This window comes from Sebastes umbrosus, chromosome 20 (genome assembly GCF_015220745.1).
Source record: "Sebastes umbrosus isolate fSebUmb1 chromosome 20, fSebUmb1.pri, whole genome shotgun sequence".
Lineage (NCBI taxonomy): Eukaryota > Metazoa > Chordata > Actinopteri > Perciformes > Sebastidae > Sebastes > Sebastes umbrosus.
This window is the reverse complement of record NC_051288.1, coordinates 10,076,881-10,104,284: the sequence shown is the minus strand read 5'-3', so window position 1 is coordinate 10,104,284 and position 27,404 is coordinate 10,076,881. Positions and strand designations below refer to the sequence as shown.

General features: G+C 40.8%; 2 protein-coding genes across 4 annotated transcripts in view; both read right to left on the bottom strand.

Moving 5' to 3' along the window:
* Positions 1–117: 117 nt before the first annotated feature.
* Positions 118–14,705, bottom strand: tecpr1a (tectonin beta-propeller repeat containing 1a). Its single transcript, XM_037755556.1, has 24 exons — positions 14,542–14,705; positions 12,810–13,053; positions 12,044–12,226; positions 11,820–11,942; positions 11,610–11,729; positions 10,839–11,013; positions 10,664–10,764; positions 10,213–10,314; positions 9,914–10,062; positions 9,171–9,787; positions 8,743–8,888; positions 8,450–8,605; positions 7,979–8,128; positions 7,709–7,866; positions 6,952–7,182; positions 6,338–6,434; positions 6,084–6,163; positions 5,907–5,963; positions 4,471–4,645; positions 3,967–4,102; positions 3,725–3,817; positions 3,517–3,623; positions 2,919–3,038; positions 118–1,957 (listed from the first exon to the last, which is right to left on the bottom strand). The coding sequence occupies exons 2-24, from the start codon at positions 13,032–13,034 to the stop codon at positions 1,817–1,819; spliced, it is 3,642 nt and encodes a 1,213-aa protein (XP_037611484.1). The 5' UTR covers positions 13,035–13,053; positions 14,542–14,705; the 3' UTR covers positions 118–1,816.
* A 2,909-nt stretch (positions 14,706–17,614) lies between these two features.
* baiap2l1a (BAR/IMD domain containing adaptor protein 2 like 1a) overlaps positions 17,615–27,404 on the bottom strand; it is a 30,170-nt gene continuing 20,380 nt past the window's right edge. Inside the window, exons 9-14 of one of the 3 annotated variants that reach the window (XM_037755597.1) lie at positions 27,111–27,234; positions 26,263–26,476; positions 22,515–22,574; positions 22,288–22,435; positions 20,398–20,438; positions 17,615–20,265 (exon numbers count right to left, since the gene is read on the bottom strand). In XM_037755597.1, the coding sequence (XP_037611525.1) occupies positions 20,193–20,265; positions 20,398–20,438; positions 22,288–22,435; positions 22,515–22,574; positions 26,263–26,476; positions 27,111–27,234 (660 nt within the window). In that variant the 3' untranslated portion in view covers positions 17,615–20,192. The remainder of the gene's footprint in view (positions 20,266–20,397; positions 20,439–22,287; positions 22,436–22,514; positions 22,575–26,262; positions 26,477–27,110; positions 27,235–27,404) is intronic. The other 2 variants (XM_037755598.1, XM_037755599.1) reach the window with 2 other exon arrangements.

Below are 27,404 nucleotides of genomic sequence, written 5' to 3'. Positions count from 1 at the left end.
GCACCCGTAGCTGGAAGGCACGAATGATATTTAAAGTGTGTGTTATTTGACTTTTTTGTGTCTCAAGGTGGGACATTGTAGTGACAAAAGATCAGGAGAAAGCTATTTGGGGAGTTATTATCAATAAACACATTTATTTATTGACAAGGACTGTTACTTTGACCATGCACAACACTCGCAAAATGTACTCCACGATGTCAACAACACTGATGTAGTGTTGCACGCTACAGTAACACAGTATGATAGTTATTCACAGGTAATACAGACACATCTCTGTACACTTTCAACATTTCCAAAGGCTTAAAGTAACATTATGATATAGGGGTGAATTTAGGCAGTCATTATCATAAATTGATGCCTGAACAGATGCAATTCATGAGTGTGGCATATGAATCGCAGCAACCACTATACTCACTGTATAATATTAATATTTTACAGATTTATAACAAAAATATAGTGGGTTTTTTTGCGTTTTCTTCTCATTGCTCAGTCATTCTACTACCAGCAGGAAGTAGACGGCATGCAAATATTCTCCTGAGAAAGAGGAAGGTTCAGTTTTTAGCATCAACCACAAGACTTCTACGAGTAATCCGCACTTTTTCCCTTATTTACCACGCTAACCATTGCACACACGCCATGATGACATTATAATAATAACTTTTTTTTTTTTTTAGAAAACAACATTAAAATCTTTATAAAATATCAGTCAACTGTTTGTACAAGGCAAGCAGCAGCAGCAACCACCACAGGTAAATGAAGCCAGTGCAGGTTTGCTACATGCTGGCTCCAAAAAAAAACATACACTCCAAATGCATTGAAGTCAATGGAAAAAAAAACTTCAAATTTCCTGAAGAAATACAAACTACTTTTTTTTCACAAGACGTTAGTGTCTCAGTTGCACTAATAAAACAGACTAAGCTTTCAGAAAAGTATACCTTCATTTACAGATGCCTCGTATCTTCTTGCCAGTCCAAACACAGCTACACTCAGGTTTCACCACATTACCCTAAATTGGATTTTCTGGCAGGATTGTTACACGCATTATACCCAGACTTAGGCTTCAAAAAGTCCTTTCAGAAACCTGTGACATTAGAAACCTAGCGGGAATACACAGATGCTGCATCTGTGGTATAAAATTATGTTGTCAGATTAGCAGCCAGTGAAGCCTGGATCAAACATCGTCTTGTCTGCTCTATCTTGTTATCAATTTTCACGTTGGAACACGTGTTAACCATTAAACATAATTTTGTACTACAATACCAGCCCTGGAGCTGACAGTTCAGCAGCTAAGCAACTGTAATTAAAGTACATGTATACAATTTTTTCCCTTTTAAAAAACTAGCAAACTCATAAAAACACCACCCTTCCACATTCATCTCCACTCTATACACAGAAACCACATTAACCAACAGAAACATCACAGCCTGATGAATAAATAAGGGAAAAATGCATTAAGACCATCAAGTTCAATGTCAGTGACCGAAGACAAACGGCAAAATTAGACAGAAATGCCCGTACAGCTTAGTAAAAATAAACAACATTTGGGTCAAAAGACTAAAAATTGTCTTCAGAGGAAAAAGGAGACGGATTCGGCTCAGTGTTTAAGATTGTTCTAAAAGTCCAACAGTCACAACTTTCTGTTACAGACTTGCAGTGATGTGAAGACTTAAAAGGCTGTCTTCTATAGAGTTTGCTGCTACTCCAGTGTTAGAAGTAGAAGTTCTTTTAAACAAAAAACTACATACTACATATTACTACAAAGGTAATATGGTTTAGGATGGCTATGTGCAGGATACGTGTGTGTTAGTGTGTGTGTCTAGCATCCCACAGCATTGCCGTTGACCTCCGTGTTCCTGACAGGCAGCGGGCTCTGAGGGGCCGCGGCTATCAGAGAGGGAAGACGGACGCGGGGCTGCTCCATGGAGTTCCCTCTCACTGTGATGTGGTCCCATCCACCCTAAAAATAAAGGAAATCAACTCCAGACACTTTTGTTTGTTGCAAGTAAACTTATTTACTGTCTGACTTTAAGCACAACTAGAATTAGTGCCTCTTGGTCTAGTTGCAGTTTACATCCACGTCTGTCCAAAATGTCATCACTACATCATTTAAACCCAATTAGACATTTGTGGAGAATTGTCCTAATTAGTTAATTATGAATTCTTGAGTTATGGCCAAAAACATGTTTAGTGAGGTCACAGTGACCTCGACCTTTGACCACCAAAATCTAATCAGTTCACCCTTGAGTCCAGGTGGACGTTTGTGCCAAATTTGAAGAAATTCACTCAGAGGTTCCTGAGATATCACGTTCACGAGAATGGGACGGACGTGAGGTCACAGTGACCTTTGACCACCAAAATCTAATCAGTTCATGCTTGAGTCCAGGTGGACGTTTGTACCAAATTGTGTTCCTGACATATTGCATACAGATGAACGCACTTTCCTCATACCGGCTGTGCTGCAGCACCTCTTTTCACCCTGTCTGAAACGCTCTGTTTGAGCTCCCCCCCCATCCGAAAAGCCCAGTCTGCTCTGATTGGTCAGGTGGCCCAAGTCTTCGGCCTCCGCTCCAGCTCCGCTCTAACTAGCTTTGTTTCAGGGCGTGCCAAACCAGCCGCTAGGCAGGTATTATGCTAATGTGTTACTTGGTGACATCACCACGTTATGAACGAAAAGGCGGGACTTCAAGCAAGGCGTTTCAGGCAGTTCAGGAGCAGTGTTTCTCCCTTTGACGTGGACTGTGAACTTTGTAACTTTGCCGAACTTTTACATGCACAAAAACTATCATACACTAAAGGAAAGGTTAAAGGCAGAAAAGCATAATACTGTAGGTCCTCTTTAAGACTTTTGACAATTCTATTTAAGACTTTTTAATACCCTGACAACACGGTCATACAGTTTAGTTTCTTTGGTGCCTTACCCCAATGCCGTAGTCCCACGACTGTCCTTTAGGCTCCACAGGTTGGACTCCGAGCCGATGGCACACCGTCCCACAGCTCAGACTCTGGCTGCCCTGCACCTTGTCCGCAATGATCCACACCTACCCCACAACAACAAAACACCAAACATCACCCGTCAAACAAACAACATGTAAGGATGGCTTATGACCTCAAAATTGCATTTCTTATGACGGATCCATGTGTTAACACATACATTTCGAAATATATTAATTTTGAGAAATATATTCTGAATCATTCATCAAAGCTGCATACTTTGATGTTAGCAGTTCTAAATAATAAAAAGACAACTCATTGTCAAGTCTGAACTTAAATGCCCCAAAAATTGCAGGAGGTAAAATCTATAAACCGCCCACAGCATGTTCATGTTCACCAACAAAGTCTTTCTGTGGTGCTTATTACAACAAAGAATATTAAATTGATAGTTATAGCATCAGAAAAAAAAGGCTCACAACTGCTGATGTATCAAATATAATAGCTATCACATCCACGTCTATCATTTACTTTAATATAGACAGTAACAAAAGGAGACCAACAGTGAAAAGAAGTAATGGTACTGACCTGGTCCAGAGGCCCTGCAGAGACCTTGCGTACATTATTAGAGAGGTGTTCCCAGGAGGAGCCCTGAGGGTAGCTGGGGGTCACACCCTGCCGGTACCACAGGTTACCTGGACAGAACATCCAAGAAACATAAATATCAGATATCTATTTATTTAAAATCAATGTTTGCCTAAAAGGTGAGCTCTAAACACAAATGCAATCGCTTTACCATTTTCATCTACAGTGTAGACTGACGTCCTCCCGACAGACACCTGCTTCAACTTCTGTTTGGCCGGGGAGGGGATGTGGTACCAAGAGTCTCCTGCAGAGGGAGACATAACACATAAATCCTCTTTTTGTTTGCAGCATTAGAAGTTTTGTTTCCTTACCTCTGCTCATTTTTTAAATAAATCTTAATGTTTTAGATTTAAATCTGACAGTGGCAGAATATCACAGTTTTCTCCCACTGACCTGCTGGACTCTGTGCAGACACAGATCCCCTGTAAAAGGCCGAACCGTCCTTGGCGATGGCCCAAACCTGGCTGGCAGCTCCGATAGAGATGGACTTGAAAGGCTGGTCAGTTCCCACGTGGAGCCACGAGGATCCCTGAGAGACCAACAAAGAGTTTGTTAAAACAGCTACCTCCCAAGTAATGTTAAAATAGTTTTGTTGCAGCTACACTGGAGGTCTCTTTGCATTGTCCATGTTTAGCTACTTATCAACAGGAATAGATATAAAAGATGTCCTGCTGCACTCTGGTATCATACTCATGAATGATAAATGAGTCTCTATTAGGGATAAAGGAAAGGATTCCACACTGCAGGGAAGGACAATGTACAAGGTACAAAATGTGGTTCTGCGCAGTTGCAATGAGACCAGGAACATGGCCGTGAGTGTTTATGGGTTGACTCACCAATTGGTGTTAAACATGTTCATGGGGTGTCGTCTGTATTCATACAGTACATGTGACTCACGGCAGGCGTCAGTGTGGTGACTCCCAGTCGGCAGAGAACGTCTCCCTTGTTGCTGATCGCCCACAGGGGAACCACGTCCACACTGCTCTGAGCTGCACACGGCAGGATGGTCACATCGCTCAGTGATATGGGCGGGACTTCCTGCCAGGGTCCTGTGGTGACCAATTTACACTTCCTGTGAAGGAGGAAAAAAACACAATGCTCACAGGTGCTAAAGATGCTGCTGGAGTATGAGATTTGGCAAAAAGAACCTGGGCCCTGTTGTCAAATGTGGATGACCCATTCAGGTTTGTAATCGGGGCAATCCTGTTTATTCTCATCCAGCTAATTTGGATAAATTTAAAAGCAATTTGAGGATTGATTTGTTAATCCTGGATGAAGTTACTTTGAAAAACAGTATGCTCTTAATTTGAAAGTTGAAACCGTGATCAGTGTTAATATGATTGGATGAGTGCTGATCATGTGACGTGATCGAAATCATCAAAATCAATCCTCCCATAAGTCTCATTTGATGTGTTCTTGCATTGTTACTGGTGTTATTGTTGTTCTACATTGTGCTGCACAATGTTTCCACACGTTTATCACTGTTAACCAGTTAGATGTTACCTGTGAATATAATAGGCCATTTTCACAGCAGACGTTTTGACATGTAAATTGCAGGGTAAACACACGTGTCACTGATCAAATTAATTATGGTCCTGTTTCTATTTAGTGTGTCACAGCCATTTCAGTGAGTCAACATGCACAACACCAGGGCCCTGGCACACCTCAATGGATCAGGGCCATAATTAATGTTATTTACTACACCTGAGTTTACCCTGCAATGACTAAATGGCTGCTGTGAAAAGGACCTATTAGACTACAAGTGATGTTGGTGCATGATTGGTAGAGGTTCCCATTGGACGGGCTGAGAGACTTTTCAGTGATAATCAGATTGCCTGCTACGAAAATGAAACCTTACTAAAATCTCTTAATATGCAGCTTTAATTACACAAACAATTTTCAGCTAAGTGTGTTTTGTATTAAAACATTTAATACATTTTAGTCTTCATTTTAATGTTTAATTAAATACCATATGTTCTGGCTCCATTAGTCTATTAACAGTCCGAATCTTTGAGTTGAGTTTATGTTCTTTTTTTTCTCACAGTAAGTCATTTGTAAGGCTTAAAAAAGATGAATGATTGTAAGGATGCTCCTTTCATTGTGTCCTACACTTCTATATATATATATATTTCACATCAGTCATGCATTCAATACTATTTAAAGATCTCTGTCTCCTCTGCTAAATCTATGTTGACTTTTATAAAAAATCCTATACACACACACACAAACAAAAGCCGCAGATGTCAAGTGCGCTGGCCGGTCTCAGACCACTGAGTTCCTGCTGAGCAAATACATTGGAGAGATTATTACAGCAGCGTTGCTTTTTATAGTACCTGGCCCACCGCCTGCGACGCACAAAGTCCGTCGTTTTTTTATAGCCATGATATGACCTGCATGGAGAGATGAGGAAGAGGAAGGAAGGAATAAATAAATAAATAAATAAAAGTAATAACTATGTGGGCAGCATAGTTTGAAAATACTGACACAGCAGGTGAACAAATGAAACCTACGCTGGAAAATCAGCTGCGAATTGCCAGCCATCTCTGTCTGTCGACCCCGACACACCGTAGTCGATCACCCAGTCAGACACCTGGAAACAGCAAATTTCGGAACACTGAACACATCTGTATTTCTGGCTAAACACCTCTTCCGTGATAATTCAAGTCCAAATATTTATAGTTTGGTCAGAATGGTAGGATGAAGGACTGGTTTCAGATCACTACAGCGTATTTCCTAGCCTCTAGCGTATTGTAGCTGTACTTACCCATGTCCACTGAGGGGAGGGTGCTTTCATATTTGTTTTTGTGCACTCATGTAGTCCTGATGCATCGCTCCACATGTAGCGGTCTGTAGGGAGCCCTCTAAAATAAACCAAACACACCTTAAATGAGTGACTTTAAATTTCAAATCAAACTGTCAAAAACAACATTTGCTTTAGCTGTAGTAGTAATGTTTGTATTTGTTTGTCACATCATAGTGTTATGGTAAAGGTTTAGATGTTTAGGGAAAGAAAATCTCATCAAATTGCAGAGACAGGTCGTCTTAGAGAGTGACGGTATGTATTACAATACTTGTCACATTTTATTTTCATGACATGTTAAGTGTAAACAGTAAAAACAGAAATGTTGCAATTTCATCACAGTTGTTGACATTTTTTTCAGACTCCCTGGTGTCTATGTAGACACAGTCAGCCATATTAGTCTGGGAATTTCCGTGTTGGAATCTGAAATTATGCAACTAAAGAAATAATTGCAAATATTTCAGTTTCTACTGACAAAAACTAGGTGCATGTATTTCATAGATGCCAGCTGTGAAAATACAAACTTCCCCTCTTTAACTTGAATCTCAGCGTTGCCCAGAGCGAGCCCTCTACTGTACCTGTTGGTGTAGCCGGTGACAGGGTTCCACCTCTGGTTCTCATAGATGTAGACGCTCTTGACATCCGACTGTGTGTAAATGTTATCTGTGCTGCTGGCCAGTCCCTGGGAGAAGCCTCCTCCGTAGCCCCCGCTGTGGACCCAGGCGGTGTGGTCGTAGCCGATCCCCCACACTATGCCAACGCTGTTACACTCCACCACACGTAGGTGACCTCCGACCTGCCGCCAGAACCTGCACAAAGGAAAGAAATGCTTCATAAAGGCTGAGTGATTAAGATAAAAATGTGGAAAATATCAAAAATGAAAAACTTTAGCATGATATTCTTTCCCCTGCACATGAGTTATGTGTACGGAGGACTAAAGCTGCAATTTTAAGAAGTAAATCAAATGACTCAATAATAAATACATTAAATAATAATAAAATAAATGTACAAATAAAAGCCTCAACTATCAAATAAATGTGCAGGTTCATTTGAAAATAAATAAATACGCACTGAAATAGAAAAATAAATAATTACAATATATTTATTTATTTGACAAATTATTTATTTATTTTCATAACTAATTATTTCCCAATTTATTCTTTTCTATTTACATCTCAATTAAAATTATTATTATTATTATTATTTTTATTTATTATTAACCTGCACATTTATTTGATACATTTATTTATTATTTCAATTATTTATTTATTGAGTCAGTAATTATTTATTATTATGGCAGCTTTAGTCCTCCATAGCTGTGGGGGTTATTCTTACATCTGGTCGCAGGGTGTGGGGTAAGGCATGGCCTCCAGACTAGGAGAGGGCTCACTGACAAAGATGTCTCCCTTACAGGTGATGGACCACATGGCCTGTTTAGAGGGAGGACCCTGGATCCCCCTGGAGTCGCAGCATGACACACTCAACAACGCCAACTTGAGACCGGGAGGGATGGAAAAGGGAGGGAGAGAAAAATGAGAAGTGATTAGAAGAGAAAGAAAGAAGGCAATAACAAAGAAAAGGTAGGGATACAGTATCCATACATACCCAGTCGTGCATCTCTAGCTCTGTGGCTGCTGCCAATCTCATCGGCCACCTCTGTTTGGTCCGCTCAGGAGTGTAGATGGCAAAAGAGTGTTTGGAGTCATTTAGCACAGGTACCAGGACGGTGACCTCGTTGACAAAGGCATGCATGTACTGGACAGAGTGGCAGTAGAGATGGAAGAAGAGAAAGAAAGTAGATATAAAGTTTTAAAAAGTACACAGTGGAAGAAAAAAGAAGAAGAGAAAAGCAGTAGTGAGTGCAAGAGAGAAACTGCAGTTCTGATTCATTTGAATGACTCATTCCATTGCCATGAGTCTCCACTGTGTTAACCTGACCGTGACACTATAAATCAACTATCTCCCTCCAGAAGGCTTATGAAACTGGCACATATTGTATTGACACAAGTCTAATCCGCTCAGCATCATCCTGAAAACACACACACACACACACACACACACACACGTCTTCCTCACCTTCTTCTCCTCATAAAAGCTGTAATAGATGAAAAGGATGCCGTCCTTGTTGCCCTCTGGTCCTGAGAACTGCTCCAGGGCAAAATCAACATCGACCCACTTGTGCGGCTTCCAGTCTCTCCACCACTGCATGGTTCCCTTCTTCACCCACACAGACTGCAGTGGGTCGGGAAGAAGAGTGAATTCATTAGTGATAAATAAAAAAAGAGGGAGGTAAGATGAAAAAAATACCAGACAAGAGACAGAAATAAAGTAGAAAAAGAACAAATATCCTGAAGCTCCTGCTGTAGTACCTGTTCTATGGCTTGGTCATAATGTCTGAAATTATCCATCTCTCTTTTGGTCCTCTCGCTGAGTTGCTCAAAGATTTGTCTCCGCCAGGCTGCCGTCTGGGCCGGGGAGATGGACAGATTCACGGACTGGACTGACTGGACCAAAGCTGGGAGGGAGAGAAAGGTAAAATCAATAACTGAAAAAAGAAAAAAAGGAAACTAAATGGACTCAGGTTTCCTGCAGACATGGGATTACAATGCAATCATGCTAGCCTTGACATCGGAGCTAAGATGTTACATGAATACTCACTCTAATGGTGTGTTCTGGGACTCAGATGTTATTGAATAATTATGTTACACCACTTCATACAGTACATGGGTTGTAGTTCGAGTGTAGTTAGAGCTCTCTTGCTCTTTAGCACTGATTCTATGTATCTCATGTAACTCACATGAAGCGTTCATAGAACAGTTGAACCAGCTGAGTTGGGAGTGACTGTCCACAGAGCAGCCGCCTCCGCTGACCCACGCCCACAGAGGGTGCTCATCGGCCCCATACGGGTCCTCCATGGCCAGAGTGTATGTGGCCACCGATGACAAGCTGCAGGTGTCGGCTGAGTCCACCACCAACACTCCAGTCTGGGCCTGCAGGCCCTGAGCCTCCTCCAGATCCACGTTACTCCACTGGGGGTCAGGAGGACCTGCAGACTGGCTGGGGGAAATAGCTACGCTAGCACAGAGGGGTTTGACCTCTTCTTCTCCGGAGATGGGCGGCTCCTCCTCCAGGACAGCTGGACCTGCAGGACCGCCGCCCTGTCTCGAGGTTTTTCCTGGTTCTCGGTCAGAGACGAGTTCAGAGATGAAGCTGTCGCTGGTGACTTTGGGGATGCGGGGTTTGGGGGTCTCGATAGGTTGGTCAGAGAGGTCTGTTGGAGCGTCGACCAAGGACTCAGGTGAGGTGTAGGCGACGAGGCGGCTGGCTCCATCTGTAGATGCTTTCTCTGTGTCTGATTCCACGTCACTCACTGCTGACTGAGCACGCACCTCGCCGCAGAAGTAACATCCAGCACTGAGACATGGAGGGATAGAAAGAGGAACTGAATTTAGTTTTGTTTTCTATATTATTAAACCGTGACTGTTGTATGTTGACTGAAATCTGTTTATGTCTGTGTGTGTCTACTGAGGCCTCTCTAACCTCTGCAGGCTGCTCGCGCTGGCGCTGGAGTGGGATCGGTCTCCATCTCGTGGGACGCTGATGGTCTTCCAGGTTTTCCCGCTCAGTTCACTAGAGGTCACACCTTGTCGGAAGTACACCGCCCGATCCTCGCAGCTGATGGCCAACACCTACACACGACAACAATAGGTTGACTTAATTATATCCACATCCCATAACGTGACACTAAAAGAAGTGTGGCAATGCTTAAGTAACCAGCAGAGAGGAAGGTACTTGATATGTTGCTTCCTAGGGTGTGATGTCATGTGGCTGGAATTCACCTGGTCGTTGAGTCCTACGTTGATCATGATCATTTCCCCCACCATGTTGATCCAGCCGGAGCCGCAGGGGTTGTGGGAGTTCACGCCGCGTCTGAACCACACCTGGCGACGCAGGAGAGCGGAGAGAAAAGTGCTCTTTAGCATAACACACATCTGTTCAAACACGACGGTTAATACCAAATATTGGAAAAGTACATAGAGGAGTATTGGGAATAACTGCAGAGTGAATTTATATATACACACAGATATGTAAAGGTATGTAAAATGTAGAAATAAATACAAATATGCAATAAACAATTAAGTGAGAAATTGGATAATGGTAATTAGATAAACAAACAAAAAACACTTTATTAGGATAACCATTTTATTAAAAGGTAGCTGGTATTTGTCTGCAGCAGTATTCCAATCACGTAGTGCGTCTTTTATACTGTTCATTACAGAATTTTCTTACTTTGTTGTCCTTGGTCAAAGCCCAAACGACGTTGATTCCCACGGCTACATATGTGGCTCCCACATCAGGACTGGGAGAGTCCACCTCCGTCCAGGAGGTGCCTGACATGCAAAAAAAACATTATTCTCAATACAGACAATAAACACAAACCACATCCTCTTCCCACCCTATGTACCTTTGGGGCAGTCTCTGCTGATGCCCTCCCTGACAATGAACTGCCCCTCCCACAGCACCGCCCAGATCAGATCCCCCGGGCCGCAACTGATCTGGACCACCTCCCTGGGGAGAGGCACGTCTTCCCACAGAGAGCCCTCAGGATTATGGTGATAGATTCCCTCTCTGAACCACACCTGGATAAAAAACAGAGGGGTTAGATCATCTGGAGTGATAACAGCACAGGAAGAGAGGAAAGAAATCTCTCTGCATCAAGTATTTGCAAATGCAGTTGTTTATCTGACGTGACAAGACTGTGTGATCTTGCTATGGGCATTAACAAGGTCAAAAAAATAATAACAGACACACAAACACATCCTTAGTGTGTGTGTATAAGTGTGTATACAACACAAAATCTAAAAAAACAATTACATTAGACAATTACATTAGATACAGTTAATAAAAATGATATCTTAAAAGACATTATGAGCTGCATGACAGCAAAGGTTCAGTAGTACAAACTGCAAGATATGCTTAAATAGTTAATTTGCTATTCCATCAGCAATACTTTAATACTGTAATACATAAATGGTTGATTGTTATTGCTCTGTTACAGCGGCAAACACCAGAAAATGTGTTGAATTATGCACGAGAGGACAGTAAAATACTGTTTTTCCACACTGTCGTTGAAATAATTTGTGCAAATTACAAACTAATCAAGACTTGAAGCCCATTGCCATGGATACCTAAGGCTAATGTGGGTGCTGCATGTGTGTGTGTGTGTGTGCTGTACCTTTCCCTGCAGGGACACAGCCCACAGTGACAGCCGGCCTCTGGGCTCCTCGTTGATCTCCCAGCCTCCACAGCTGATGTCGCTGAAAGGATCTGGTAGAGTCGTCTGCTGTGCGGGGATCTGTCAGCACACACAGGGAGAGAGAGACGCAGGTGAGCAAACAGAAAGCTTTACACACACTCAAATACACGCACACACAGTATAACCCACCTTAGCCCAGGTGTCCATGGCTTTGTATCTCCTGTAGCGGAGCCACCGCCTGCGACGGACGCAGGAGTTCCACTTCTTGTCTTTGGTGTAGGTGGTGGGGAAGTCGATGGAGTAGGTCCATCCCTGCGGATAGAAACGTCTCAATTATTAAAACAAGGCAGGAATTTAAAAAGACAGAAACTGATGCTGAAGTGCGGGAGATGTAAGAAAAAATAATAATTCACCCCTTTCTCTGTGGGCTCTCCCTCCAAATTTTCATCGGCGTACCAGTCGCCCTCCCACTCCCAGCTGTCGGAGGGTAGCCGGAAGCCGTCCAGAGGTTGGTGTTGCAGACCAGTGACATCGCTCCACTGCCAGCGGTCGCTTGGCAACAAACGCTCTGAGAAACCATCAACAGGATTCCATCGCTGACAGAAAGACAGACAGAGATGGCATGTTAGAGCACAAGGTCAAAACAAGCAAAGTAAAAGCAGCGGTTTCCCTTGGTTTCCCCCGATAATCCAATCTCTCTCTCAATTTAACTGTGTTTGAAAAATGTACTAACAAAGAGCGCCCTGTACTCTGTAAGAACAGCCACTGCACAGTATTGACCTAATGTGCATAACCGGACAGCTGTGTGACAACAACCTGATGGTGCAAAACGTTTACAATCATTCACAGGAAGCATGAATCTGAAGTTCCACATACAGTATACTTTCACTGTGTGTGTTATTTTGCTAAAAGTCTTGTTCAACGTACTTCTAATGTGCTTGTGAAGGCACACAGTTGACAGTTGTGTGCTGGAATTGGCAACAGAGGAAGTATGATACTGCTGTATGAGGATGTTACGCTTTCATTTTCAATCACTCAATCCCGCATATCACAAGTCCAAGCGGAACTCCACATTTTCGATTTGACTTAGGATACTTCGTTGAGGAAATAAGGGATAGCCACATAAAAAAAAAAAGTTTTTTTTTTCCAGAGCCAAACTCTGTGTAAACTATGACCCACTTGGTTCTCGTAGGTCTCCTCCTGGAAGCGAACCGGCAGGTCAGAAGCGTGGAGGTTCAGGTAGACGTTGTTGTCACAGGCGATGCCCCAGCAGCATTGCCGAGCCGCCGTCACCCGTTTGAACTCCATCTGGGCATCGCGGCACTGCTCCCACAGCTGGCCCGCCGTCGACAGGCTGTAGACCCGTCCGTACACATCCACCGCCCACAGCAGGGAGACGGGCATGGTTGCACTGGGAAACCTCCTGGAGAACAGGAAGAAGAGGGTGTAGATGATGTAGCTTTAAAGTTATAAATACCTGTTAGTTCCAGTGTGTCAATGGAGAGATAATATTCAAATCATATCAAATACACCATTATTTATAGCTGCATCCTTACAGTATGTCTAATTAATTAGTACATCTCTATTTCTCTCCTTAAATGTTTTCAGAAACATCTTGTAGTGTACTGTTTAGCTGTAAATGAGAAAGTTTCTCAGTAAAAAGTATATTACTGTAATTTGAAATACTCAGATAAAGTACCTAAACATGTACTTGAGTACAGTACTTGAGTGTATTACTATCCTACTAGATAATAATGCACACAGTGCACTTTCATAGACTAAGCTACTGGAGTTACCCTGCACTATACTCATTTTTAACAGTCTCTTCTGCACTATATTCACTTTTTTAATAGTCGTGTATCACAGCTGTTTCCCTGCACCATATTCAGTTTTAACAGTTTTTCTTCATCTCCTTGTATTTTTATATCTGTTATATTATTTTGTACTTTGCACTACTAACCTTTTTACTGCCTTTTTACTAACATGTTTTGCACTATGGAACTGTGATGCTGGAAACTTGAATTTCCCTCGGGATCAATAAAGTTACTATGTATCTATCCATCCATCCATCACTCTCATTTGTATTTTGTTGTATTATTATTTATGTTTTTTTTTTAATAAAGGAAAAATACTCTGACTCTAAAGCAGCTAAATTTAACTCAGCCACTGTTAATTTTGCTTTTCCCACTGTGACATTCATAAATACAGCACAAATGAGCAAAAAAGCATGACCTCTAAGTCAATGCTAAAAACTCCCACTTGGGAGCAAAGCTGTGCACATTAATCATGGTGATGTGTTGGTGTTGAGGTGGCACTGATCCATAGCTGCTCACTGTGTGTGTGTTTTGTTTGTTTACACCACTTCCCAAAGCCTGTTACTGACCCATATTCTACATCCTGGACGGTAAATGTCATCACAACATCTAAGCCTGCATGGCAAAATGTGAAGTGACGCTTTAATACAGTAAACAATGCAAAGGGCTGCTAGAAGCTTTGCTGTTAAGTGGTCTCCATTTCACAACATTGCGTAACGAGCACCAGCAGGGAGGATGCTGCTGAAAGGCTGTCACATACACTCAAAGGGCTATTCAGCTCATAATGAGCATAATAATTAAAAAACAGATACATTAACATTGACAGTAAGGACGCTACAGTCAGATAAATGTGTTTATTGATGCGTTACAATGTATCATATTAGCACTGCGACACAAAGGCTACAAAGTAGCCTCACTGCACTGCAGGTGTGACTGACATGTAGCTAACCTGTCATGATTAAACAGACTGTACTAATTGTACAGTAAAACCAGCTTTCGGCTTGTAATAACGACACTCAGCTTGTTTTTGGTGCAGGCTTATACAGGCTTATCTCTCTACAAATAGCAAATTAACAAGAGTTCAAACACACACCAACCTTCAGCTTCCTCTCATGAACGGTCAAACGACGCCGGTGTCACCGCTGCACGGTGTAAATGAATGAGCAGCTGTCTAAATCATGATGTGTCTCCTCTGATATTCACACATTAGTCACATCAAATAGCTCTCCGACGTGAAACAGGAAGTGTTGCTGTGTCTTTGTTCCTATTGGCTGTTTCCAAGGCAGCAGCAGCAGGTGGGTGTTTGTGTCGTCATCACCCAGCAGGGGGCGCTGCTGCTTCATAAATAGACTCACATAGTGCTGGTGGATAGTAATACACTCAAGTGCTGTACTCGAGTACATGTTTTAGGTACTTGTACTTATTACTAATCTACTTGTATTTCAAATAACAGTTTTTTGTTACTTTATTGCCATTAATACAAACAGGCAATGAATTATCACAACACAAAACCGCCTTGAGACTGGGCCTCACCTGACATGCATGTACACAAAAACAAAGTAACGCAGCATATGGATGGAGTGCACACACATCCATTCACATATATACCTACAAAGACTATACATCAAAGACAATTAAGTACAGGATTCCTGACTAATCTATAACTAACATCCATCTCCTTTTAAAAATAGGCAATTTCAGTTGTACCTGGGCAGTCATGTATTCCAGCATGTACACCTGTTTGTCTTTTTGTAACTATTGAGCAATTGTGGGAGGGTTAGTCTTCATCTAGTTAATAGTGATTGTTTTTCTTGCAACCATCAATAAGATATGCAGTACATAGCACTGATCTGTGGTAAACAGGCATTCAGGTGATACTTTCAGTAAGAATAGTAGCGGGTCTAGGGAGATGTCCATTTCCTGGAATTTCTCAATTTCTTCTTTGACATTTTTCAAAATGTTTGTATTTTCAGTTATGGTTGCCGACCATGCCACAGCTTCCCCAGCATAAGTATTATACTTTTTAACTACATTTGTCTGACAACTATAGTTACTTTGATTTTAATATACAAAACACACAATCAGCTTATAAAATACGGTGCATTGATTAAAAGCCCTGGACACCCACACAGGTGTTTTCACTTATGTGGCTGATTAGGCTTGTTAAGGTTGGAGCGGTGCAAAGCTTTGTAATATGTTGTAATACTATGGTGATCATGCGATTACCTCCCATTGGTTGTTGATACCATATGCCTGTAAGTGAGACCACATCCGCTTTGTCTGTTTGTTTTAAGCCCTGACAAAGATTTACAGTGGTTGAAATATGTTGGCTTTTTAATGACTAAGCCACTACAATAAAGGCTTTTTAATATATTTCCTTCCTCGTTGTCACTTGTTTTAGTATTTTGAAGTGCCTGGATTACCTTCCTATCTATCCATGTGCAAAGCTTTGCTTGGTTTTATGTGACCTCACCAATAAGAATTATAAAGTTGTGAATTATCCAGATATTTTCTATAGATTAGATTGATAGATTGTTTTTGTTGGTAATAGTTAAAGCTGCAGTGGGTAGAAATGGAGCAAATATGATATAAAAAAAGTGGACACAGGTTACCTGTCTCATGCACTACTGTCAGGATATAGTGACCGTTTTATAAAAATTGCTTTGGTATGCCTATTCCCAAACACGTACTGAAGATATCGACCAAGATTTAATGGTCAATGAATTATGGCCAATTTCCTGGTATGCGCCACCCTTTGCTAAGTTCATTGGTCAACATCTTCAAAACACAATGACATATCAACGTCAAAGTTTTATGCAACTTTTGATGAGCTTGGTCCAATAATGATCCGCAGAAAATTTGGTAGCAAGCGGACCTACGGATTAGTATGAGATTCAAAATGGTGGAAAAGCTAGTCAGGTGGACTTTAGTGGTCCAAGAGGCTTTATTTGTACACCACATGGAGCTGGACATGTGTATCAAATTTCAAGTCAATCAACTTATGGTGTGAGGGGCGTGGCCTTTCCAAAATCGCGTTTTTTGGCGTTAATTAAAGCGCCACTATGTGGCCGATTGGTGTCATATTTCTTGGGAAGTACTTGCACATAATTTACAGTTATTGTGCCACATTTCATGTTTCTAGCTCATTCCAACTTTTTAAAATCATATCTGCTCCAGACACATGAAGGTCAAACAAATAACAATGACCGGGTTGTTCTCTCCTGGAGGAACGGGCTGCTTAAAAGTGTGGTAGTAAAAAATAAATAAATAAACTGAACTGAATATCTGGTAGAGCAGTGGTTCTCAACCAGAGGCCGGGGACCCTCAGGGGTCCTTAAAGGAGTTCCAGGGGGTCCCCAGAAAAATGGGGAATAGTTTGTTTTCACTATTTAATTCAATATATAAGTGAGCCCAATGTGGTTAAGAGTTATAAGAGTGACTATTTCTAATAGTTTCACTTCCTCCACGATTATCTCCTCAACCGTAGTTGACAACTTATCTAACAACCAAAATCTTTTCAGATGGAGGTCCCCGAAGTGAAATCTTAGTAAACGGGGGTCAGTGACCTAATGTGCATCAATTTAGGCGTCCTTGACACAAAAAAGGTTGAGAACCACTGTAGAGTAATACTGCTGAGGTTGTTTTCCTGGAGAACAACAGCTGATGAGTCAGGAGCAGTCTTATTAAACTCAATGCAAAAAAATAATCAGGTCAACCTTTGTTTTAGGTTTATAGAGAGACACATATTGGTGTCAAGTGTGCTGCCTGCGGTAAATTAGAGTGCTGTTAGTGCCATAAGTGCTCAGGTTGCACTGTAAGAGGCAGCTTGTTAAATGTGAAATAAAAACTCAGATTTTGCAGCCTTGCTAGAAAATGAAATGTTTACTGAAATTGTCTTGGGGGGTGCATCTAACCCTTGATGTATCCTTCATTTCTAACGCTTACACTATCACATATAGCTTATTTTTGTATCAGTTAGTCAATTTTTTCCCCCATTTTTATCATATGAGTGTGCAAGTTCTCTTGTGTGATCTTACAGCCCACACGCCTAAAACAAACCTCTTCTTTCCTTAGTTTTAGATATCTCTAGAGTGAGTAAAATCCAGTGTCCTCCACAAAATATACACGTACGTGAGGGATCAACATCTATAACAGAAAAGGCAATTGAACTTTTGCTTTACCTTGTTTTATTGAGAAAAAAAGACTACATCGGTCAACACAGTGGCAAGGTACTCTGAAGAAAGCATGTGGCAATAACTATGATGGGTTCACTTACACACACGAGTGGGTCTATGAGGATCAACAAACCGTTTCATCAGTCAGTTCCTCATTATACATTTACATTCTGTAAAGCAAATACATTGCAAAAAAAGTCCTCACAAAACACTTAATACTTAGATTTCAAACAATGACCCACTTTATTCATACAATGCAAATATCTACCAGTAAGGTACATTTTCATTTTGTATAAACTGTGCATTGTACACAGGATCTACATTAAACGACAGTGAAAACAATGAGGAGTGAAAAATATTCCCTTCATCAAAAGGTCATTTTGCCCATTTAAAATACATACCAGCAGTCAAATCAAAAATCAGCTCGGGATCATGAGCGAGTTGGTTATCGCATTCAAAGGGGCGCCTTCACAGAATGGACTTCTGCACACATGTTTTTTTATTTAAATATCTCATACAAACTCAGTGTGTATAAATAGCCTTCTCATTTTAAACAGTGACATACTGTTTTGCCTTCACTCAAACGACAAACCCCTTTTCCCAACACGTCACTTTCCCTTCATTCTCACAATATTTGTATATCATAATGCCTCTTAAGAAAAGAAAGACAAAAATAATTGTAATAAAAACAAATAACAATATATTTTTTTGGCAAGTCAGGTAGACAGCCTGGGTGCTGGTCTTCTTCGTCAGCATCTATCATTAATATCTGGATCTCTTCATTCTGTATTAAAACACTGCACTGACTGCAGCACAAACAACCTGGAAAAGACCTTATGACACTGTCTGAGCATCTGTTTTGCATCTTAAAGGGACAGTTCACCCCAAAATGAAGACTCAGGTTTTATCACCTCGTTACAATGCCAGTAGAAACTCCATTGGTATTTGTGGGACCACCAGACACACAATTAGCTCCAATAGCTCATTCCCACTCATTGTATTTACATTCAGTAATTGACCCTTCGCTAAGTCCCGCCCCTCTAACGCAGTCTGGCCAATCATAGCGTAGCATTTACCAGCTCTGACCAGGGTTTGACAACTACATGGGCCTTCTCCATAGACCCGGAGAGGTTGGAAGGAGGTGTTTGTTTCTAAATTAGCGTTAGCACTATGCAAACGATTGTAACAGTGAATAAAGACCTACCCAGCTTTGCAGGAACAGTGTTGTTCCTTAAAGGAATAATATGTAGCACTGACAGCTAGCGTTTAAAATGGGTAACAGCAGTCCACATTCAAAATATTGGAGCTGTGGCTCGTCCGCTCCTCCGGTGTGACTGTTGGCAGTTAATGCAAATTTTTCGCAATTTGAGGGTTACCTTCTAGACACGACCCGTTAGCCTCTGGCCAGTAGTAACGTTAGTCGGAATCACTTCAACGGCTGTGTGTCTCAAATACTGGCTGCCTTGATAACCCAGCTGCACACAGAGAGATGTGCCTTGACTTTTCAGGTCAGGTAGAATCTAACGTTAACGTTATCTCTGTTGATCCAGTTTATTAGCTCGCTTCCATGGCTGCAGAAGGCTGTGTTTGCGTTCCAATTTGTTTCATATGCGGCAACGGGGTGTTGAAATTTTGCAGTGGACGGGAACACACCGGCCAAAACAAAAACAGACGCTCCGGACCGGAATAGAAATTTCAAAGGAGAACATAGTGGCTGTAGCATTGTTGTCAGAGAAGACAGTATTTCAATTCAGCATGTTTCCTTAATCTCTGATGACACGTAATGGTCATTTTATGATTTATTACAGTAAATATATTACATATTGGTCCTTTAATTTCATTGTCTTCTGTCTCGATCGCCAGGTGGTGGTTAAATTTTACGCTGTGATCTGAAGGCTTTAGCTTCTATCTTTCACTGCTGAATCAGTTTGACATCCTGATATATCCGTCAAACGCAAATTGTAGATCCTTCTGGCTGTTTCTCCCTGAAATCGCTTTTTCGTTTTTTTCAAAAATTAGCTAATATTCAGCAGGGAGTGCAGTTAGTGGCAGTGTAGGCTCCGTGGTAGCTCTGACAGCTTGACGGAGTAGCAGCAGGGGGTGGGGCTTAGCGAAGGGTCAATTACTTCTCTATAAACTGTAGTAGGTTTTATCAGTATAATCTACCTATGCACGAGGGATTCACAGGAAGCAACTTTTTTGATTCCCACTTTCAGTGAGTTGGTGATTAGACTAAACTTAGTCTAAATTTTCATTTTTCAGGTGAATTGTTACTTAAACACAAAATATTTTCTTTGTACTGTACTACAAAACAGAATTCCCGCTTCTCCATGTGTTCATTATGCAATGTTTCCCTGTTGTGGCGAATGTAAAACACACACTGGCACAGTCAAACACACTTGTGCCAAGAAACAAATGGATTCCTTTAATAATAGAGCCAACTGGTGCTGAGAGAGACGAGCATGCAGGCTGTTGAGATGTCAGGTTGGGGTGATATTCAGTGTGTCGCAAGGGTCCCATGTTTCATGATTCCCCTGAAGGCATGACAGCGGTGAAAATCCTTATCTTTCGTGTTAGATGCGTGGCTCTGATCTGTCATTCGTGACCGTTGGTCTCAGCTTCACCGTAGCAAACGGATTCCCTCCTCTGCAGGAAGAAAACGGGGGAAAAAATCGTAACGCCGGCCTTCAAATTCATCATGTGGTCATCAACTGAAGTTGAGTTACTGACACACGTCTGAAATCGGTGAGTACTTGTTAGTTGTGTTATGAAACTCACCCTAGAAAGGGGGCCTTTGCAGTCCCATTGACTAAAGAAACCTGTTGTCAAAAACACAGAAGAAAAGACCCTTCAAGATCCAGGACAGAGAGACGTAACACACACAACATTGAACACGCACCACCAAAGTCACCACACCCTCCTTCCAGCTGTGAAGAAAGTCAGTTTTGTCAGACTGGTTTGTTAAGATTCCTCATCAACAGTTATCACCCCCTCCTTCCCAATCAGCACAGTGGAGCTTTGACGCATACTTAATCTACCTCAAACCTCACCGAGTTTGGAATCTGGACGATCTAGAAAAGCTGCATGGTGAGAGACACACTCCTGTTTTTCTCTCACCCTGGGGACCGTGATAATCTTATCACCTCCACAGAGCCAAGTGAGCATGGGTACGATAAAGCTGAGGGATTATTGCTTGTAAATCAGGATGTTGTTTTCATTTTAGATCAGATCAGAACGTGTGTTTAAACTAAGATTTTATCATTCATTTACTCAGTGTGCATGCCAATGGTTGATAAAGAGAGGTAACAATTCTATCATTCAGATGCAAATCTTTCTAATTTACTTTTGTTATCAAGCTTATCATTGCATTCATTACATTATTGTTAAAAGGCAGTGAACAAATTGTCAAAGGCAGGGAAAGGACTGTTTGTATGTGGCATTATTAAAGTTAATTATAAGAATTTGAGGATGAGGTAAGAAAAAAAGAAAAGCACTGGTATCCCTACCCTGTGGAAGGTACGTCCCTCTCTGTGGTTTATTTCATGGTAAAGCCCTGAGGCAGCAGATACAAAGGACACGTAGTACAGACCGAGCAGTGAGGAAGGTGATGATGAGGGAGGAAGAAGTGTGCCTGGGCTTGTCCGCTGGCCGGACAGCTACTAGTTCATTCTCAATCAGCTGACACGGTGTAGGCACCAAATGAAATTGCGTCTGTACCCTCTTTATGTCCTTTATGTAGCTCTCTCTCTTTCTACTCTCTAATCTCCATTCCTGAACAAAACCTGGTGAAACCTGGTGCTGGGAAGCATTTTTAAGATGTCTTTAAAAAAGAAAATTGAGCCAACATTTCGTTTATGTCTCAATACAGTGACTTAAGTAAAATTGTAAGGCTCACACATCCTTTAGGGAAATGATCTAGATAAATATAACATGTTTCCTCAAACTGGTTAGAGGAATTGAGGTGTGTTTCTGGCTGTGCTCTGTCTGGAGGGCGTGGAGGCGATGACTATGCAGCAAGGAGATGTTGATAAGACACAATTAGTCAGACTAAAAGTTCGACATGTTTGATGTTCATTTTGTGGTGTGGCTGTGGAGTCTGTGAAGAATTAGGTAAGGCAATAAAGATATCCTATCAGGAAACAGAAGACCCAGCGTTGCCCTCTCTACGATAATTATCGTATTTCTACGATGATTTTGCCCCCTGTACGATGTGTCCTTATGTACGATAATTTTACCATTTTGTGATTCTTAGAAGTAGTAGTTGGTTTTAGTCTGCGCTGTCTCATTTTTAGGAGAACTACGATGGCTGACACGAAAATGTGAAAACGCGAAAGGCCAGTGTTTGGTTTGTCCGTTCTTGGCTACAGTAGAAACATGGTGGCCGGCTCCGTGAAGAAGACCTGCTCTGTATGTAGATGTAAACAGCTCATTCTATGCTAACAAAAACACAACTATTCTTATTTTCAGGGGATTATACACTGAAAAAAAACATACTTAATATTATATTCCATCTCTGCCAATAGATCCCCCTAAATGTTACATACTGTTCCTTGATGGATTAAAGGTATAAATAACGTCAAGTTAATCACATCCACACAAAGAAAAGATTTAACAAATACAACAGACAACACGTGGTTAGTGCACGCTTAGTCGGGCGCTGGTATTGACCTTGTTCTTTGGTGTGGGCGTCGAGGGGAGCGATGGCCTATAGGGGCCGTCGCTGTAGTCCGCTGGCGGCAGCAACACGGGCTCCTCCTCATCCTGCTCCGGCAGACTGGCCACACTCAGACGACGCACCGGCGTGCCAAGATCGCTGCTAACACATATCGACATAAACGTTTAGCTGTGAAGCAAATCATTGATTCACTTCCCACCACGTTGTAATGTTGTCTTACCTTTGTGATATCGCTGGCTCAGTGTAAGGTCTGCAGTAAGATGAGGGAAACCAGCCCCGCCTAATAAGGAAGACAAACAGAAACATCATAAAACAATTTCATTTACTGTAAACAGTCATATAAAATCTTTATCTTCCATTGATTATTTAAACACCCATTAGTTGTTATCTTCCTGGTGTCAATGTGACATAACGCTTCATCTGACTCTCGGCAAGAAAGCAATTAAGTGTATTTCCTTGTAATGTGAAACTATTCCTTTAAGACAATATTACAACCAATCATTTGATATACAAAATGAAGATTAAGCACTTAAAAAAATGCCACAATTTTCCTGATTCTGTTGGTGTCTGTGACCATGATTTATTGGCACACCTTTGAACACAGTTCTTCAGTAAAAATTAGGTCAATACAGGTTAATTATCTTTGTCCAGCACAATTACAGTAGAATGCACCCAGGTAGGTCAGTTTTATAATTAGGTAACCCAGTAACCTAAATAATAAAGCTCTCCAAGAGATGTATTACATGATGTACTGTCTGTACATCAGCAATTTTCAGTCTGGGTGGGTCGCATGATGATATAATTATGTCTGAAAATCAATTCCACGATGAAGATTATTGTCACTTTTGAAATATGCTCAGTTGCAGGACTTTCAATACATCATATACTGTACGGGTGTTTCTGCAACTACGGGCATTTTTAAGTCCCAACAATGAAATTTTGGATTATTGTTAAAATTTGCAGTGCAATGCTTGATAAATATATACACAGTGTTATTACCTATCCTGATATAAAAAAATAATTACTAAATAATGTGATTTAATAAAAATCTATGGAGCATTTTATGGGTACAAACCACTTTTTTCTTCATGTCACACAACTGTGGTTTCAATGTTGAGATACGTAAAATTAGTTAATTAAATTACAATATGACATCATTTCAAATGGAACTGTTTCATATACATATTACTTTACACCATATTAATTTAAAAAAGCCAAATGTATAAATTGAAAATTATTGTAATGTTGCGATAAGGACATTTAGTGAGAACAAGTGATGAAACCCATAAAAAATAAACATGTTACAGATACAAATTTTAACAACTATATGTAATTTTGTGAGCCTGTTTATATGTATTATATACTCTGATGTTTACAATTAATAGAAAAATTCATAGAGGTTGAATTTTTTGAATTTGGGAAAGTCAAAAGTGACCGAAGTTGCAGAAACACCCATATACATTTATTCTTAGCTATATAAAAAACAGTCATATAAAACAGATTTTCGCCATTCAGTGTGCATACAAGAGACTGCAGGGACACACTTGAGTCAGATGTTCATATAATCTTTGACAGACTTTGTTCACTAAGACTCAGAAGTTGTCTCCAAGTCACGTCTGGAGAAAAAAAATATGGCTTATCAGCCCAATGCTCTGGATTTGTTGCTAAGAAACAGAGTGTAATGTGATTTATCCCAACATGTCCCCATCTTGACAAACCGCCACTGACTGCATTAAAACCACTTCCATTCAAACAGCCACTTAACAACAAACACACACAGGGAGCAGATAAGGCTTATGTTAATTTGTTCCAAAGTGGGAATGAAATAACACAAGCTCTGTCAGCACTCGGTGATCCTTTCGCCTGCGTTATGAGTCCTAATTGATCTAGCGAGGAGTTGAAGATGACTGTAATTACACAGGCAAACCAGAGACTACTTTATGGATTTGTGCTGCTGTAGCTACATATACAAACACGACTTGTTGTACATAAACAGTTTATGATTTGAGCAAACAAGACACACAGGTGCCATATGTGTTTGTATCGGAGAATATGAAGCTTTAGCGTTTGGGAACATTTTTTTCATCTCTGCCGTCTGGAGCTGACATGGAGTCACAGCTGCTGTGTAGAAGAGTGATTTCATCTTAATTGCTTTTTTTAGTTGACATATTCATTTCATTCACTCATCCAGGGTGAAGAAAAATTAGGCATTAGGTGTTCATCGTTGAGGGAAATATAAAAGACCAGATGCCCCTTGTTTGTGTGTGTGTTTGCACCTGGATGTTTTGCATGTGTGTGTGGTGTTGCTGGGCAGGGCGACAGAGAGAGAGAGAGAGCTTTACGACTGCCATGTCGAACATACCTGACTGACATGCTCTGTGTATCTAAGCATGATGCATTAGCACAGCTAAATATTAACAAACACAAAGCGAGAAACAAGTACTGCTTACCTGAGTTATGTGAAAAATGTCTGTGTGTCTGTGCTGCTACATATTTGTTGGAGTGAAAGTACATTTCCTTGTGTGGGTGTGTCAAAGGTTGTATTGTATTTGTATATTGGCTGTCACAATAAAACTTCCTATTTCACATTTCAATTTGTGTTCGTTTTCTAACAAGTTATGTAAGACTTAAAAACCCTATAGACTTACATACTATCCAGCTCTTAAGTTGAACGCCTCATTTCCACATAGCTCTGTGTATGTATGTGAATCAACCTGAAGTTCATTCATTCCTATGGGAACCTACGTGATCTCCGATGTGTTTGCAAAATTTGTTTCAGTCTGTAATAGAGTGCTACGGGGATGACATATTTTTGTAGGCCAACCTGGAAGTTAGCATCGCCCTGGCTCCCTTGACAAAAAGCCAATGGGATTTTTCCATTGGGTTTTAGATTATTGCAAAAAATAAGCTCTGTGGCAAACAGACGTTTATGATACTTACACGTTTTGTTCAGCAAGATAATGTCCACAAATGAACACCACTTTTATGATTTTTGAAATGTAAATGCAATCGCCAGAAGTAAAAAGCTAACGTTAGGCTATAAACACACAACATGACCGTGAGTATACACAACGAGGCTGTGAAGGCGGACGAGTCGGCGTGATGATGTTTAGTAGTCTCATTTAGCCACTTGTTAGCAACCGACTTCTTTAAGACACGTAAAAAGCTTCAAAATTCACGAGTGGGGTATTTGTTGATGTACTTTATATTGGAGAACAAAACGTTAAAATCTCTTCAGCTTGTGTTATAACCACAGACCTTATTTCAAGCATCTAACTAAAAACCCATTGACTTCCAGACGAGAGAACCAGAAGAACTAAAACGCGAGGCGTAAAAGATACGCTGTCATAATTTCACATTTTTGTTATCGTCAACAAATCCCATGAAAAGAAAACCAACAATGTGTTAGTCTGTGTCACGGTACTGTCAGACTTCCCCAGCTTTTCTGTGCCAATTGGTTCCCACTGAAGACATACATCTTTAAAAACAGGTCCCAAATACTGTATGTAATTTAATCATTTTAAAAGGCTAATCAATTTCCTAAAACAGCTGGGCACCGTAGTCTTAAGCAAACATTACTCAAACATTAATAATGCATCTGTTAAGAGTCTATTTTCACTGGCGGATTAATACACATTAAGGACTATTTATAGTATTTACAGCAGCAGGGCTGTGTATGTGGTATTAAATACAGTGGGTGAGTTCGTGATAATGAAGAAACATGTAGGACAACAGCGGTGATCTCTGGCACAGAGGAATACATTTATATCACGACACAGGTAAGATCATTCTGTAGTGGGTTTTGATCTTTTCATGGGATTCGTTGACAATAAGAAAAGAAAATTATGAGGCTTATCCTTTAAAGCCACAGATGCTGAGATGAATTAACAGATGGGTAAACTATGACTCCTCATGAGACAAAGAACCACCAAAACAATCATGAATCATGAAAAAGGTTAAGAACATACTGCTGCGTCCTCTCCAGCTCTCCGTACAGCCAGCCGTCCTTCTCCTCTTGGATGAGCAGGGTGATGATGTCACCTTCGTCGAAGCTGAGGAGTGTTTGGTTGTTGCCCGCCGTGTGGGGAAAGATGGTCATAACTCGGGGCTTCTTGGCCACATTGAGACTGGACGACTGGGACGTCGACCGGGACAGACTGACATCTACCGAACTGCCCTGGTCTGGAGGAGATTAGAGATGTGACGATATCAGTTATCTGTCAAAACTTAAAAGCAAAAGGTAATTTAAAGCAATGATTTAAAGCAGTAGTTTGACATTTTGGGAAAGGTGGGTGTATTTTGTTACCGTTGGACCGAGCCAGGCTAGCAGTTTCCCCCTGTTTCAAGTCTTTGTGCTAAGCTAAAGTAACAGGCTGCTCGCTTTAGATTTACCGCACAGATGATCACAATTTGACAAAACTTCAAAAGGAGGAAACCAATGACAACTTAAACATATTGTATGGTTGTAGTTTCAACATTTTCAACTCTTTTGTTGATGTGTGAATAATGTAAAAAGGGCATCACAATTGGGAATTTAAGGATGACAGAAAGAAAAAAAAATAGATGAATAGAAAAATGAAATTATATCAATTTAAATGAAATTAAATTAATAGATGAATACCTTAAAATAAAAAATAAATATATATAATAAAAATAAAAAATAACATAAATAATAATAAAAAAATACAAACACATTTAATTAAATAATAATAATAAAAACAGACATATTAACATATTCTATGGATAACAAAAGGACTGTGAGATGCCACAGACACTGTGGGATTTGTGGATTTTGTTTCAGAGAGCTCTTCTGTACCTGAGTTGTGGTCCGAAGGGGGGGTGAACGGAAACCTGGGTTCTGGGTTGAACATGGTGGCTAGCGGACTGATCTGTGCCTTCAGTGGTGGTGCTGGAGGAGGCACCCCTGACTCCACGTTGTTCTGAGCAGATGCAAAAGAATATGATTAGCAGGTGGAACATGTGACAAAATATGAGATGACGATAATGAAACTATAACAATCATTTTCTCTGACTGACCGGGGTAAAGTCCTTATCAAGGCAATGATTTTTAAATAGTCATTACCGCAATTTAAACTCCCTCCTACGCAGC